Source organism: Astatotilapia calliptera, chromosome 22, assembly GCF_900246225.1.
Source record: "Astatotilapia calliptera chromosome 22, fAstCal1.2, whole genome shotgun sequence".
Classification (NCBI taxonomy): domain Eukaryota; kingdom Metazoa; phylum Chordata; class Actinopteri; order Cichliformes; family Cichlidae; genus Astatotilapia; species Astatotilapia calliptera.
The window spans coordinates 12013307-12028663 of NC_039322.1; the positions used below are offsets into that span (position 1 = coordinate 12013307).

Below are 15357 nucleotides of genomic sequence, written 5' to 3' on the forward strand. Positions count from 1 at the left end.
AAGGGTCCAAATGCACCGAGCCCTCCTTAACATAGCTCAGTTTACATATGCTAAATAATTAGTCGTAATTAATGCATGCCTATTCATGCATGAAGACAAATATTCATAAAAACTCACTAATGTACAGTAACTATATCAGAGTGTGTGCTGTATGTGTGTGTGAGACAGCCTGTGTGTCTGTAAGGAAACCCCATGACTGTCCTCTCCCACGTGACCCCCAACGTGATTTGCAGGAGCAGATAATGAAAAGAGACGAGGCTGGATTGTCTAAACTCATTAGGCCATGAAATGTGGATAAACTGGTGGAGCTAAGGGTCCTCTCTGCTCCTGACAACAGGGTAATATGTGAGAAGTTAAAAAAAAACCCCAAAAACTTTAAAGTTTTGCTTTAAAGCATCCTGCAAACGAGCTGGGATCAAAGGAGAAGCACAAGTGTCAGCCTGTGCCAGAGTATGACCTGTAAGAAACTCTGAAGAAAGCAAAAAAAAAATGTGTAAGAAGTTTTTCTTTGTCCCAGCTCTTTAAAAAAAGGTAACTGAGGTTAAATCTGCCTTGTGAATCACATTCAGCTGAGATCAGCTGTGTGCAAGAGTGACATCTAATGGAGGAACAGGTAATTGCCTTTTTATCATCAAAGGAGAAGTTCAGGTTAGCAAAAATAGTATCAGAGACTGAGATGAGCCATTGATGTAAGGGTTTATTTTGCACAATTTTTAGCATGCAGCTGAAATTTCATAACAGCACAGAAAGATTCATGGATGAAGTATTTTGGTTAATAATTTTAAAGGGGGCTCAGAAGCCATCACCGGGCATTTTTCAAAATGTTTTTGACCAGTCTGCATAAAAACTGTGCTTCTACCTTTGATGGTCTCTAGGTTTTAGCTGTTAAACTCAAAATTTCAATTAAGCTCATTCCAAATGGTCTCACTGTGATCAACACTGAGGAGAAGAGCAAAGTGTAAGATACACAGGCAAGCAAGGTAAACAAAAAGAGAGCCTTTATTGGCCAGCGTGTGCACACACAAAATACAAACGGTTCAAAGCAAACAGAAAATCAGGAACAAAGTGTCACGGTTCCTGGACAGATCTCTTTTGTTGTGGAATAACACATCTGCCTCCTCTGAATCAGTGAACAAAAGGCAAGTGTTTATTTTCACTATAGCTTTAAAGAAAAACCCAAAAAACTACGTGGGCCAGAAAAAAAAGGGCCCACATTCAAAACGCAAACACCTTCCAAAGCTGGCTGGAAAAAAATTGAAAAAAACAAGAATTCAAAACTGGAACGGTAAAGCATCTTTAAAAGGAACGGAACGATCACAAACTAAAAATGAACCACTAATATGATGAATGTATAGCTCTTATTAGAATGATAAATCTAATAGAAAACATAAATCAAAACCATAGAATAAGCAGCAGCCCAAACCTGAAAACAAAAACTTAAGATTTCAAAACTCAAAAACACCACAAAACTGCAGAGCATGACACTCTATATATTTTTGCATTATAGAGATTTTATATTATATTTATGCTTAGTAAAAATCTGCAAGAGAATATCAATAAAGCACATTAATAATCTGTAAAAGAGCAAAATTGTGCAATTGTAGGTTAATGATTAAACCTTTGCTACTGGTGCTGGTTTCTAACTGGGTGAGACACTAAAGACTGACAAGACTTACCTGTGAGTGTTTGACACAAAAATATATTTTTAGAGGTTTTTACCACTTTAAAGAAAAGTAAACATGGCTAACAATTATTTTAAATTATATTAAGTTAATAAACAATATGCAGCTCATTACCACAGGGTCAGAGGTCAAACCAGTATACATGAACCCCAGTTCTATTAAGATAGAGCAAGTCCAATGTTCTTTATTACTGATTTTTAGAACATTAACTCTTTTAAAAGTCAGATTAAGCAAATAATCCAACCTTTAACCCCTTTATATAGGGTGCTGTACCAGAAAGTATTGTTAGTTACCATTTAGGGCCAGTCACTTTAACAAAGCTGCCCATTGTGTCACTGCATAGAGTAAACGGGCATTTGATTGATTCCTAAGTGGATTTGACTGAAAGCCAATTTCAGGCTTCACTTCAGGCTGACCAGGTCTAACCAACATCACTAACCAGACTGCACAGCCATGACAAAAAGGAAGATGCAAATAAGTGTTAAATTAACAACACATTTTAATTTTTTTTTTCAAAATAAAAGAAGAACCTAAACGAATCATAGTGTATGCAGTCAGAAAATCACTGTAAGAGAGTGCATGAGAAAAGAGAAGGTGTAAATTATGTTAAGTGCAAGAGACCAAACCAAGAAGCAACTGTCTTATGTAGTGCCCATTACTTTGGATGGATGATCCCAGGTATGTATTCTGTCCTCCACCTTTTCCAGCCTCTCTTCCACCCGCTTCCTACTCTGCCTTCAAATCGCACTGTCATCTGCAAACATCATACTCCACAAAGACTCCTGCCTGACTTCATCAGCCAACCTGTCCATCACCACTACAAACAACAAGTGGCTCAGAGTCGATCCCTGATGTAATCCCACCCCCACTTTGAACCCATTCGCCACTCTTACCCCACACATTACCACTTTGATATAAACGAAAAGGGTAGGTCATTAGGAAACAGCTTTAGTTTGTCTGGCCCACTGAAGATCAACTCTTTGTGCAGGAGTTCCACCGCTCATTATCCAAACACAGCAGTACACTTAAATATAAACAAATATAATATGCTATCCAGTGTACACCTGATTATCTCAGCCGCGACAGAACCCACGTGTTTCCGCTGCAGCAGCAGTCACATGGCCAGCTTTCGGCTGTTTACTTCCTGTACCGCGGATCCTTTTCCTCCCAGAAAAACTAACGGCTTCGCTCGGCCCACAGCCGCAAACCGGACACTGACAGCCGGCCCCGGATTAGAGAAAGCTCCGGTGAATACACCCATCGACCCGTGTGAAACCCAGAGCCGTGACAGTTGAGATGAGAGCCAGAGGGGCGGGGAGATAGTTTACATCGATTAAAAACGAGCACACCCTGCCTGTTCTTTCGTTTTTGAAACGGAAACAAACGCAGGGATTTTTTTTCTTCTCTTTTTTTGCTCCAGCGCTGACATCAGCGAGTACGCGGTGGCTTCTTCAAGCTAGCCGCTAGTGAGATGTCAAAATACACGAGCTTCCCAGAACCGATGGAGGACCAAAACCCTTTCCAGGTGAGAGATGTTAGGCATGAAGCTAACGTCAGGGTAATGGATGGATGGATGGGTGGGTGGATGAAAGTGGCCGGTGTTGGCTCCGTGTAATAGCAGGCGTGTTGTTGCTCATGTGACTTATTTCAGGGCCTGCCAGATCCTCCTCAGTGTTCGCCCACTTGTAGCTCTTATTAACAGCGAGCACATGAAAAAATGAGGATTTATTTATGCTGAATTACTCTGTCTTTGTCCTGTCTGCTAGGACCCTGCAGTGACTCAACACAGCAGCAACACAGGATATGCCACACTGGACCTTTACAACCCATTTGATAATACAACTGCGGTGAGCATTATTATATTTAACCATTTTTTTGTGCTTTTGTTTCAAAGAAGACAGAGATCCACTGTCTCTCCTGCTTCCTGTGTATTTTGAAGCATCTGGCTTCTGGTTTGCAGCAGGTTGACCAGCCTGAGTTGGTTTGAAATATTTAAGAAAGCATGCTGGCACAGATAACCCCGAGCTCTGAGATGTTATCCTTAGGAAAGCGCAGTTGTTCTTGTGAATAATGGTTAATTTTATTCCTTTTTGTAAGTCGCTGCAGAGTTACTTTGATGTCCTCATAGTGAGGCCGTTCTGTTTCACTTCACTCTTTTTATTCAGTTTGAATCACTGGGCCTGGATTTGTGGTGATTCAGAGGCCTGAAAGCAGAAGGAGACCTCAGGATTCTGTTGCGAAACTACTCACATGTTAACTGTTTTATTACACACTATTAATTATACATTTTATTAACAATATTATAATATTACACAAGACTGAAGACTGTGTATCAGCTGACATTCTTCATATACAGTGCAGACAGTGTGTTAGAGGACACAGCTCGAGTCCGCTCAGCTCTAAATGAAGACGTTTACACACACTGGTCTTGATAATTTGGGGGCTTTTAATGATTTCTTTGAGTTGCTCTTTTTCAAGGGTAGAATGATTATACAGCATATATCCTTAATGACTTTAAAAAAACAACAATTGGGTACATACGTTTGAATTTGTTTTTGGTTTTTCTCTAATCCACAAGCTCAAATATGTACATACAACTCCACTAATATTCGGTGAAATATTAGTGGAGCTACCTTTAAGCCTAGTCTTAAGACTAGGCTTAAAGGTAGCTGGCAAAAAGAATCTACTAGCTTAGTCAATCACGACCTCTAATGAGAAGTTAATAGGTTAATAGGTGTTGGACCTGACAAGCTAAAAGAAACTGTTGAATCTTCAGGATCACATTAAAAGATTTAAGTATATTTGAGCCTGTATGGATGAGAGAAAATCTAAAATAATTCAAACTAGCGCACCCAATTCTTGTTTTTTTTAAAGTGATTAAATGTGTATGCTGCACAGTCATTCCACTCTGGAAAAAGAACAGTTTAAAAAAAACATTAAAAGACTTAAAATTTCATGAGATTAATGCCCAGGATGACTGTGTACGTCTGAAGACAACTGTATACAGCAGTCATCTCAAAGGACTTTATACTGTAAACTAAGAACCCAAGAATATTAGAGAGAGAACCCAAGTGATCAGCTGATTCTCTATGAGTAAGCATATGGTAACTGTGGGGGGGAAGGAACTCCTTTAATAGGAAGAGACCACCAGCAGAACCAGGCCCAGGGAGGGGCAGCCATTTATTGTGACTGTCTGTGGGGAGCACAGAGACTATCTGATGAAACGGTTTCTGTGTTACACCAAGCATCTCCGTTTCTGCTTTATATGTTTAGACTGATGTCTGTCAAACACAGCTTTTGCCCTGTGAGATGCTGGGCCTTAACATTAGTGTTTAACAGTATGTGTGATACAGTGAGTTCAGGGCTTTTTGTTGCTGGGGAAACAGCTGAGGTCCTTGCTATATCACTAGGTTTTTGTTGCTAGGAAACACCTTGAGTTCATGAGTACTTCCTGTCTGTCTTTGATACTAGCAAACTCTGCAGCAACAGGAACTAAACTTGGACTTGTTTATGTAGCACTTGTAGCAGAGCTCACAAGCTGCATACTTTCTCACAACAATATTTACAGTTGTATGTGGATTGCACCCTCGTGTAACCCTGATTATCCTGAAATGCAGAGCAGAAGCATTTCTGATAGAGAGGCATGGAAATCAGAGAATCCTGATTTGAATCTGTGATTATTACATCAATAATAATCATTTTTTAACTGTATACTCAATCAATTTTTAGACTGATATAACTGAAGAATGTCAAAATAAGATTCCTAATTATGGAACATTTACAAATAAATTACATGACAATAAAGTTTATATTGTTAAATGATGGGAAATAACCTCCCATAAGCGTCCATGACATTTGGGTCACATTTGCCACACAGATGGGCCACTTCCTGCTTAATGTTGCAAACCCACACATATGCGTACACCGCTGGGGTCTTTTTGAGTCCATTTAAAAACTCTATTGTGAACCAAAGTGAGCAAATATTTTAAGTTCTTTTCATCAGATATGGTTTGATTTGTGTGGAAAAAAGCAGGAGTGGGATGTCACAGGGGTCCAACACACCGTCCTATATATTTTGGCAGCTGGGATAGGCTCCAGCCTCCCTGCAACTCTGAACTGAATAAGCAGAAGAAAATTGATGGATGGATCAAAAATGCTGTTATTTAAAAATAAATTAAATAAATTCCTATACAGTAGATTTTTGGGAAAAAATGTCTGCTTTGATGATGGACTTTTCTACTTTTGGTCCAATTTTTACCTTTATATGCAAATCTCCATGCAGGGAATGAGGAAGCTTAGATTTACTGAGATTAGCTGTGCACTCTAGAAATCGGAGGGTGGATGGAATTCCCCATGTGGAATCTTCAAAATAAAATACCTGTTTGGAATCTTAACTTTATCGTCCAGAAAAGCAATTCAAAGAAATGACTTAAACCAGAAATCCCCAGGATATTGCTGTGTGTAGGGCAGAGATGGGCAGTAACGCGTTACTGTTTCACGACAGTGACGTAAGCGAGTGCGACGTTCGTGACAACAGTTGTGTGCAGATCAACAACGGATCATATGTTGAGTGCGGGAGAGAGTATGAGTTTGATTCCATAAAAAGTGACAAAAACATTAGCGTCCGTTGTGCGTGGGAAGAAAACTTATTTTTAAAGTGGAAAAAAAAAACCCTAAACTTCTGAGCAAGCACCGAGTGCGCTACCACGTAATGGGAAACTCACAGAGAAACTCGCGGATTCTTCCACTGACCGCTGTGGCACACCTGCACCAGGGTAAACCTCTGCCTACTCTACTCCTGCTTTACAGGTGAAAATAGAGCAACAGGACCGCCGAGTCTTTGATGTTATTTATTTTCTGCTGTGTTTTACTTGCATCTATTTGAAAGACTGAGTGTAAACACAAAAAAATATATATTTTATGTGCTGGAATGTTCAGAAAATAAGTTTAAATGTTAAACAAATTTCTTCCAGTCAGAGAATGTTGCATATAATTACATTTTTGCTTGATGCATAAAGTTAAAAGATGAAAACTAATAAAACAAGTTTTAAAAAAGGAGACTTTTCCATTTGATTACATTTTGTATGATTGATTGTAGAAAAAGTAGCATTGGGCTGAAAGATCTATCGCTTTATCACCTATTCAGGTTGTAAATCATGTTTTTAAAAAGTAACTAAGTAACTAATTACTTTTGAAAATAAGTAATCAGTAAAGTAACTGGATTACTTTTTTGGGGATGTAATCGGTAATTAGTTACTGATTACTTTTTTCAAGTAACTTGACCAACACTGGTGTAGGGCTGGGCCATATAACGTTTACGGTAATACCGGTATAATGTTGGGCAACGATAAGAAAATGAAATATCACGATAGAATATGGGTGAAACGCGCATGCGCAGTGCCTTTGTTTTCATACGCACATGGCTGCAACGGAGAATGAGAAGAGCGAAAGTGGATCGTTAAATGAAACAGATGAACCAGAATTCGTTTGTAAAAATGCTGCAACTTCAGTGGTGTGGAACTGGTTTAGCTTTCGTCTATCAGATACACAACAAAGCACTATTTTTGGTAGCGCATGCTAACGGGCCGTCGTTATTACCATGTTTTTTGGAAAATACGGCACACTTAATCCTTAATCCTTTTATTCTGAAAATCGACAGTGCCCCTTATGCATGAATTCTGGTTGTGTTTATGACCTCGAAACAATTTTATATGGTACACGGCGCTCGAAAATCTGTCAAATGTTTTAGTACGACTTTGCTAAGCTACGAAGCCGCATCGCTTGATGGATTGTCGGAGCATTACGGCTATTGTAGGCAGGAGCCTCGCGGAGTGATACGTACTGTGCTTCAACATAATGTTACCGTTTTGTGTGTGTATAACCTCTTTTTAAGTTTTGTGGATATTATACATGGTTATGTTGAGGATATGTCGGCCAATTTCCACTGGAAATGCCTTTTGCTTAAACTGTCAGCAAGGAATTTGCATTTGCACTGTTAAATTTTTATGTAACTTTAATGCACATAAAAAACAGCTGCTTGTTTAAGTGAAAATATATTGATTTTTTTTTTTTTTGTTGCACTAATAAAGTTGTGGAGTTGTAAAGTATTTTGTCTAGTGTCAATTATATCGTCAGTTATATCTTTATCGCAAATTTTCAAATGTATATCATGATAAATATTTTTTGTCTGCTCTAGCTGTGTGTGTGATATGGGATAAAAGGCTTTTCGCTATTAGAATGAAGAGGTCTAAATGCTGTTATCTGAAGTTCTGTGCTCAGATATCTAGAAAGATCAGTTCACAAAAAGTGGATTGATTTCCTTTAGTTTTTAGAAATGTTCAAGCTTGTGAACTTTGTCTCAAAAGTGCATAGCTGTTAATGATTGTTTAATAATCATGTGTTGTGAAAAGATTGTGAGATATTAGTTGTGGAGAGAAATGTCTTATTTTACTTTTTTGTATTGTTTTAAAATGTGTATGATCTGTATATGTTATACAATAATACTTTTAATTAATTAACAATTAATACTCTAATTCTTAGTTCTTGGAATCATGTTTTTGTGACCACATTTTTTCGTCTGACTGATGTATGATGTCAGTTTTTGTTTTTTAACCATGCTACAGCCTCCTCCACCATATGAAGCCACTCCTCCATCTGCACCTGCTCCATCTCCACCTGTGCAGACCCCGCCTAGCAGGACAACACCTACCGAGCCTCGCAACTATGGCTCCTACAACTCCCAGGTATACACCCTACAGTAAAGACCCTCTTCACTGTGATTTTGTATCAGCTTACCATCAGAACGTTCAGGGGCTGCTGGATGTATAAAACAGGATTGTACTAAAAGTTTTGTTAGATGCCCTTTAGTGCCATGTAAGTGTTTTTATGGCTATTAAAATGAAGCGTTGCACTAATTCCTGCTGTGTATATCTGCGTGCTGAAAGACCAGTCTGAATGACTCACTTGAACCAGTAATATACCTAAGCACAACCATTGGAGCAACTTTGGGACCTGTATACATGATTATGCAGAATAACTTTGACATAGAGTTCTGATGCCTCATTCTTTCTGTGCTAGCCTGTTGTGAATGCTGCCACAGCAGAGCTGATGAAGAAGCAGGAGGAGCTGGAGAAGAAAGCCCAGGAGCTGGAGAGGAGAGAGCGGGAGCTTGCGGCACACAGCGTTGGACCAGGAGCCTGTAAGACATAGAGGGGATGATGGGATGGGGAGTTAATGTAGACAAGTGAGAGAACTTTAAACCTTTAGATCTAAAAGATCCTCGTCCAACTTTATCTTTTATTTCTTACTGTGTACGGGAGTATTGAAAAATATGTTACATTTCAACATTTTAAGTTCCTCCTTTGATTTTCCAAGTTACATTACCCTGGAGTTTACAGGGCTCGGTTTAGATTTGGCAGATTTTTAATCACAATTTTTGTTTGCAATTTTTTTTGCACCCACAGCTTCACAAATCAAAGAAGCCAGACACATTAAATTTTTCAGAATCAGCTTTATTGATCAAGTATGTGCACAGATACAAGGAATTGTGCTCCAGTTTTTTTCATTGCTTTGTGGAACTCAACAGAGTAGATAAACGGATAATAACAACATGAGTATAACACATTTCCAGGCTTATATGTGCAATGGAGCAGGATAACTGGTTACTCTATATAAAGTATCTGGTGACAACACTAGCTAACCACCATCTGCTTCATAAAAGTGGGAGAAAAATCCAGCAGAACACCTAAGGCAGCTGATAGTAGCTGAAGTTCCCTCTGCACATAAAAAAAGAACTGCCCTGAGGCACGACATTGTGCTGGTGTCAGGAGCAACAAAGGACATTGCAATGTTGGAGCTTACAGTACTCTTTTCAAGAAAAAGGGAGAGGATTGATGGCCTGGACAAGAATGGCCAGAAGCAGGGTGGGAGGGGAAAGTGTTTCCCTGTTGAGCTTGGGTGCAGAGGTTTCATGGGGCAGTCGTTCTGCAGGGCCTGCACTGTGGATGGCATCATAGGAGAGAAGAGGAGACGAGCCATTCGCAAGATCACTGAGGCCACAGAGAAAGCCTTAAAGTGGCTGTGGATGAAAGGGGGACCTAAAGTTTTGCACTGCTATAAAAAATATAGAAAAGTTACTTTGCTAATTAGTCTGCTGATCCACAGGAGGTCCAGTGAGAGGTGGTGATTGGATTTTGTCACGATATGACCAAAATTGTCAGAGCACTATTTTAGAGTTTGCACAAAAACAAGTACAAACCTCCTGTAATATAAATATGATAAGGTTTAATGAACTTAAATGAATCAAATCAAATGTATTTCTATTGCACATTTAAAAGCAACAAAGTTGACCAAAATGCTTCACAATTAGTTAAGAACAAGAGAAAACAATTTAAAAACAAATGCAGATGAATAAGATGAGGCAATGAGAAAGTATTAACATAAAAACAAAACAAATGTAGCAACCATAAAACAAGCCTGATGGTATTCAAACTGAACTAGAAATAAAAACCAATATAAAAAAGTGAGGTTAAAGACACGATTTAAAAGAATAGACTGAAGTATGAATATCTGTCTGGCAAGTTATTCCAAAGTCTAGGCGCTGCAACTGCGAAGGCCCGATCTTCTTTTATGCTTCAGTTGAGACCTTGGTTGTACTGAGAGGATCTGGCTAGACTATCTCAGTTATGTTGAGGAGTTTGCTTAAATAACTGGGCGCCATATCATTTCAAACTTTGAAAGAAAGTAAAAGAATCTTAAAATCAATCCGATAATGAACAGGGAGTCAGCGTAAATTTGCTAAAACTGGAGTGATGTGTTTATATATAAATAAAGGAAATAAACTGATGACATCCCAGTAACACCAAAGTGTTTTTGACTTTTTTCTTCTTCAGCCCGGCAGAATAACTGGCCCCCGCTGCCTTCCTTCTGCCCTGTGGGTCCCTGCTTCTATCAGGACATCAATGTGGAGATCAGCCAGCGGTTCCAGCGCACGGTCACCATCATGTACTACTTCTGGTTGTGTGAGTTTCTGCAACTTTTAACAGTTTATTATTAATTTGAGGCATCAGTGTTAGAATTTAACATCATAATGAAGTTTTTTTTAGCGTGAAGGGAATCTTGTTTTAACACTTAAGACTTGCTAGTTAGAGGCAGTAAACGCTAGCTCGTGCATGCGTGCCTCCTCCTGCACTGTCTGGCAGTAGAGCTTGAATATTTGTACAAAGACTTGCACTTCACTGTTAGATTGAAGACTCTGGGACACTTACACGGAGCGTCTGCACAATAACCAATCCAGCTGGTTAAACTTGCACAAGTTCTCGTTGATTTCTTCACAGAGAAACTGTAGAATTTCTCCACACCTTGTCACTTAGATTATCCCAGGAAAAAATGTAAGAGGAGGCTTTAATGTTTTCAGGGTTGTTTGCATGTCCACAAGTTTTTAGGGCATGAATGAAAGTTAAACCTGACACTGATTTTGAAAGTGAGAGAGAAAGTGAATGTTGAAATGAAATTTGGACAACTGAGTTGTGCTGACAGATTTCTATAATGTACTACAGCTGCAATTCTTTGCCATCTGGAAAAACTGAGATGTACGGTTGAAATTCTTCTTCTTTTTCTCATTTTAAGATATCTCAGGGATTAATGTGTAGTTAAACTTCTTTACACTGACAGAATAATTAAACTGAACTGACCTGATTTGGTTTGGTCCGCTTGAAATCAAAGTGGGTATGATCAAAGTCAAATGTAGCATGTACGTTAATCAGCCAGCCGCAGCATTAAAACCGCTGCTAAGAGTCCTTGCATTGTGGCATTTATGTGCATGTGACTTTGGCTGGAAGGTACCAAAGTGCTTGCCCTGAAACCTGCAGGATCTACTTCAGACTCTCCTGCCGTCTCTCCATACAACCATCCATTTCTTAAGAGATGCAGTTCAGGGTCACTGAGCTTTTACAGGGTGTATATCCTGTAAAAACAGCTTGTGACTGCTGTTTTAAAAATTATCATTTAGATTTTTGCAGAATTATCAGATTTTGAGGACGCCTGATCTGTAAAACTGTGAAGGTGTTATTAAGATTGCATTATACAGTTCCTGTGTGAACATGCAAAGAACAGTGTAGAGCTATTTTAAAAACGGTCTGTCACACTCTGAAATCTTGACCAGGCAGCAGACAACAACAGATTTAGTGAAAATGGCATCATATTGCATCAGCCAGAGCCAAAAGGGAGAAGGATGGGTTTGGTTTTGATCCCTACGGTCAGGCTGCAGTTCTTTTCCTTTTTAGTCATAGCCTATCTATGTCTAGTCTGCACAGGCACACTGGTCTTCAACCTGATCTCTTCCCTGGCCCTGTTCTGCATCAACCAGTCCGGTGGTGTTGGTGTTGGTCTCGGCCTCGCCATCCTGTGGGTCCTACTTTTCACTCCCTGCTCCTTTATCTGCTGGTATCGACCCATGTACAAAGCCTTCAGGTGTGTACCTCCGTCTTGGTGAAGACGTTTTGAGTCGTTTTCCTTTTGGGTTTTTGCTCAGTACAGTCGCATAAATTACACTGAGTTGTTAGTTACTGTGCAGTCACCTTAGTAATTATATTGTTCCCTCTTCTAGGAGTGACAGCTCTTTCAACTTCTTTGCTTTCTTCTTCGTTTTCTTTGCCCAAGTGATCGTCTTTATCATCATGACCATCGGCATCCCTGGATGGGGGTTCAGGTAAGGTTCCTAAACAAATATCTCTGTGTTAGCCCAGTCGAAAACCTCCTAGCAACCACCAGTTACTTGTGAAATATTTATATTTCCTGACTATTTCCTATTTTCACAGTATGCGTCCTTGTATATTTGATCTTTGTGTGTCTCTCTCTGTCCTTCAGTGGTTGGATTGTGAGCCTTTCAGCTCTGAGCCCCCACATCGGTGTCGGTGTGATCATGATGATCAATGCCGCTCTCTTTACTGCAGAAACCGTTATGGGGGTCATCATGCTGAAAAGGGTACATTTGTTCATATTTTCATGTCTCATAAAGAACTTCAAATCAAGGCTCTTATTTTTATCAGCAGATGTTCAGATTTGTCGTTGGAACAAAAGCACAGGATTGTTCCCCACACTGAGTCAGGGTATTAGCATAGCAGTGAGTTATTTATATCTTTTTATATGTGATTATATCAGGATAAAGTGTTTTAATGCCACAGCATCTTGGTTTCTGAAAGCAGAAACTAGGGCTGTTCGATATAACGATATATATCGGATGACGATATAAAAACATTTTTCGTTTCATTTACGCTATCGTTTGTTTCGTGGTGTCGCAAAATAAACTGTTTACGGCAATATTTTTTTCATGGTTTTGTTGGTCACTGTAGTGGCTATATTCATTTCTTAAAGTTCTCTCTTTCTCTTATATTTTATATAACCACACTACAGACAAGCGAATGTTTTTATGCGTTGTCGTTAGCAACAACGACTGTAAAACCAACGCGTGTCCGTTTATGTTCCACATAAACCTTTCACATTAAAGCTCAAGATCCTGTTGAGACTTTTCAAAATAAAGTGAATCACGTGAAAGATGCAGAGTATTTACGGATGAGAAGTAAAAAAGAGCCGCCAGGTGCTTAAAAAATAAACCTTAGACTCAAACGTCAGAACGGGCTTTTCCCCGCAGCACGCCGTGTAATAAATACTCACAAAGAAAACGGCGGCCGTTACAACTTATGTCTAAAAATGTATCGTTTCCTACATCGGTTAAAACACTCGACTCCAGGTACGCGATGCCCAGCTGGAAACACTTCACGCAAGTCGAGCTGCCCGAGATTCACAGAATTTACAGAAAATGTGAAATTTTTGTGATTTATATCGTTATCGGATGATAGATGTCTTATATCGGGATATGAGAGTTTGGTCATATCGCACAGCCCTAGCAGAAAGTGTCTTGCACAAAACCAGGATTTTGTTGTAGTGCATAAGAAAACAACTGAGAGTTTCAGTGTTAGGGCATTACTTTCATTTTTGAACTCTAATAGACAAACTTAACATGACTCCCAGTTCAAAATAACCCTTATATGTCATATACTGGGCTGGGCTTCTGTGCAGCAACTAGACCGGAATAGCTGAGATCACCGTTTTAGGGATATCCCTTCCCTGTGACATCACAAACATGCTAAAGTTCGAGCTTTTAGCTCACAGGGATTAATTGCACATACACCACGATGTGAAAACTTTGGATATGTTTACTATGAGAATCTTTCACTGTAACAGTATATAGGACAGAAAATAAGGAGATGCACAACAGGTCAACAATCAGCCTTTTAAACACTCAGTGGACAGCACACTTCACCTGAGCCAGGGTCTGTGCATCTTTCTAGGGAAAATATGAAAGTCTTACAACTTCACTATTTGAAATGTTGAAAGTGTCACATGAATATCCATTCAAACAAAATAAATTGTATGCTTTATGATTGTAAAGCTAAAGATTAAGTGGGTTGAATTTGAGTCAAAGGTGTAGAGCAAGAACAAGCTTCAAGTAAACACAGTCGTCTCACCACGTAGTCCAGGTGGTCCATCTACCGCGAAGCATTCAGTAGATAAAGAGCCTGAAGAATAGCCACAATATCAGGTTGTGGGTATCGTTTTCACCCTCACAGCGTGCATAATAAGATGATGAATTGCTGCAAGGATCAGGTGTCAGCGTACTCTTGTCTTTCCCGCTCCAGATCCACAGTCTGTACAGGCAAACCGATGCCAGCTTTCAGAAGGCCCAGGCTGAGTTCGCCACTGGAGTCATGTCCAATCAGGCGGTACGCCAGGCTACTGCCAACGCCGCTGCCAACGCTGCCCAGGGGGCCTTCACCGCTCCTCGATAGAGAGAACGAACAGAGACGGTTGGATAAGACGAGGAGGAGGAGGGGAGCTTTGAGCTCGATGGTGGTTCAGTTTGGTATTTATTTCCCCACAGGTGATTAGAATTTGATGGAGGGAAGTGGAGTCTATATAATTACCCCCTACTTAATTTCAGAGCACGTGCATGAGACAGATGTGGGGTTATCCAATTTCCTATGACGTACAGGAAAAGTTACGTATATTAAACCAAAACAGGAATTGACACATTGTAAGTGTTGATTCAAGAAAACGAAAGATGGAAAATATAATAAAAAAAACAAGAAGATGCTGTATGAATTTATATGAAAAGTGATGCTTCAGTGAATAGAGGGACGATGCTTTTACTATGAAATGACAGCTGTGTGCCAAGTTGGATTCTGCTAGCCTTGACATTTTCCACATTTACAGTTAAAATGCAAAGTGTAAGACTGGGGCTGAACACAGAAATGTTGCCATTGCTACATTTCATCCGTAACTGATTTGCTCAACTTTAGCCAGCACTACTTTTTTGTAGCTTAAGTGCAAACTAACCAGTTTGTTTTGTTATTATGCCAAACAAGAATGCCCGTTTACTGTATTGCCAAAACCTTTCGTACTGTAATGATGATGAACATGTGTTGGTTTGGTTCTGGTATCTGTCACTGTTCTTTCAGTACTGCTTGTGAATATCATGACTGTGTCACTGTCCTGGTTTTATTAAAATATATTGTCATGCTTTCACAGTCTACTGCTGCCGTTATTCCCTCATCCTGTTGGAACGATAATAATAATGATGATCACCTGCATTTTAATAGTGGAAAATCCAACCTTA

The 15357-nt window shown here is 39.5% G+C and overlaps 1 protein-coding gene across 1 annotated transcript; it reads left to right on the forward strand.

Annotated features, from left to right (window-relative positions):
• The first annotated feature begins 2734 nt into the window (after positions 1 to 2734).
• On the forward strand, positions 2735 to 15264 carry scamp3 (secretory carrier membrane protein 3). Its single transcript, XM_026156691.1, has 9 exons — positions 2735 to 3207; positions 3449 to 3529; positions 8306 to 8425; positions 8760 to 8880; positions 10574 to 10702; positions 11987 to 12152; positions 12289 to 12390; positions 12549 to 12666; positions 14381 to 15264. The coding sequence occupies exons 1-9, from the start codon at positions 3154 to 3156 to the stop codon at positions 14528 to 14530; spliced, it is 1041 nt and encodes a 346-aa protein (XP_026012476.1). The 5' UTR covers positions 2735 to 3153; the 3' UTR covers positions 14531 to 15264.
• Positions 15265 to 15357: the final 93 nt, after the last annotated feature.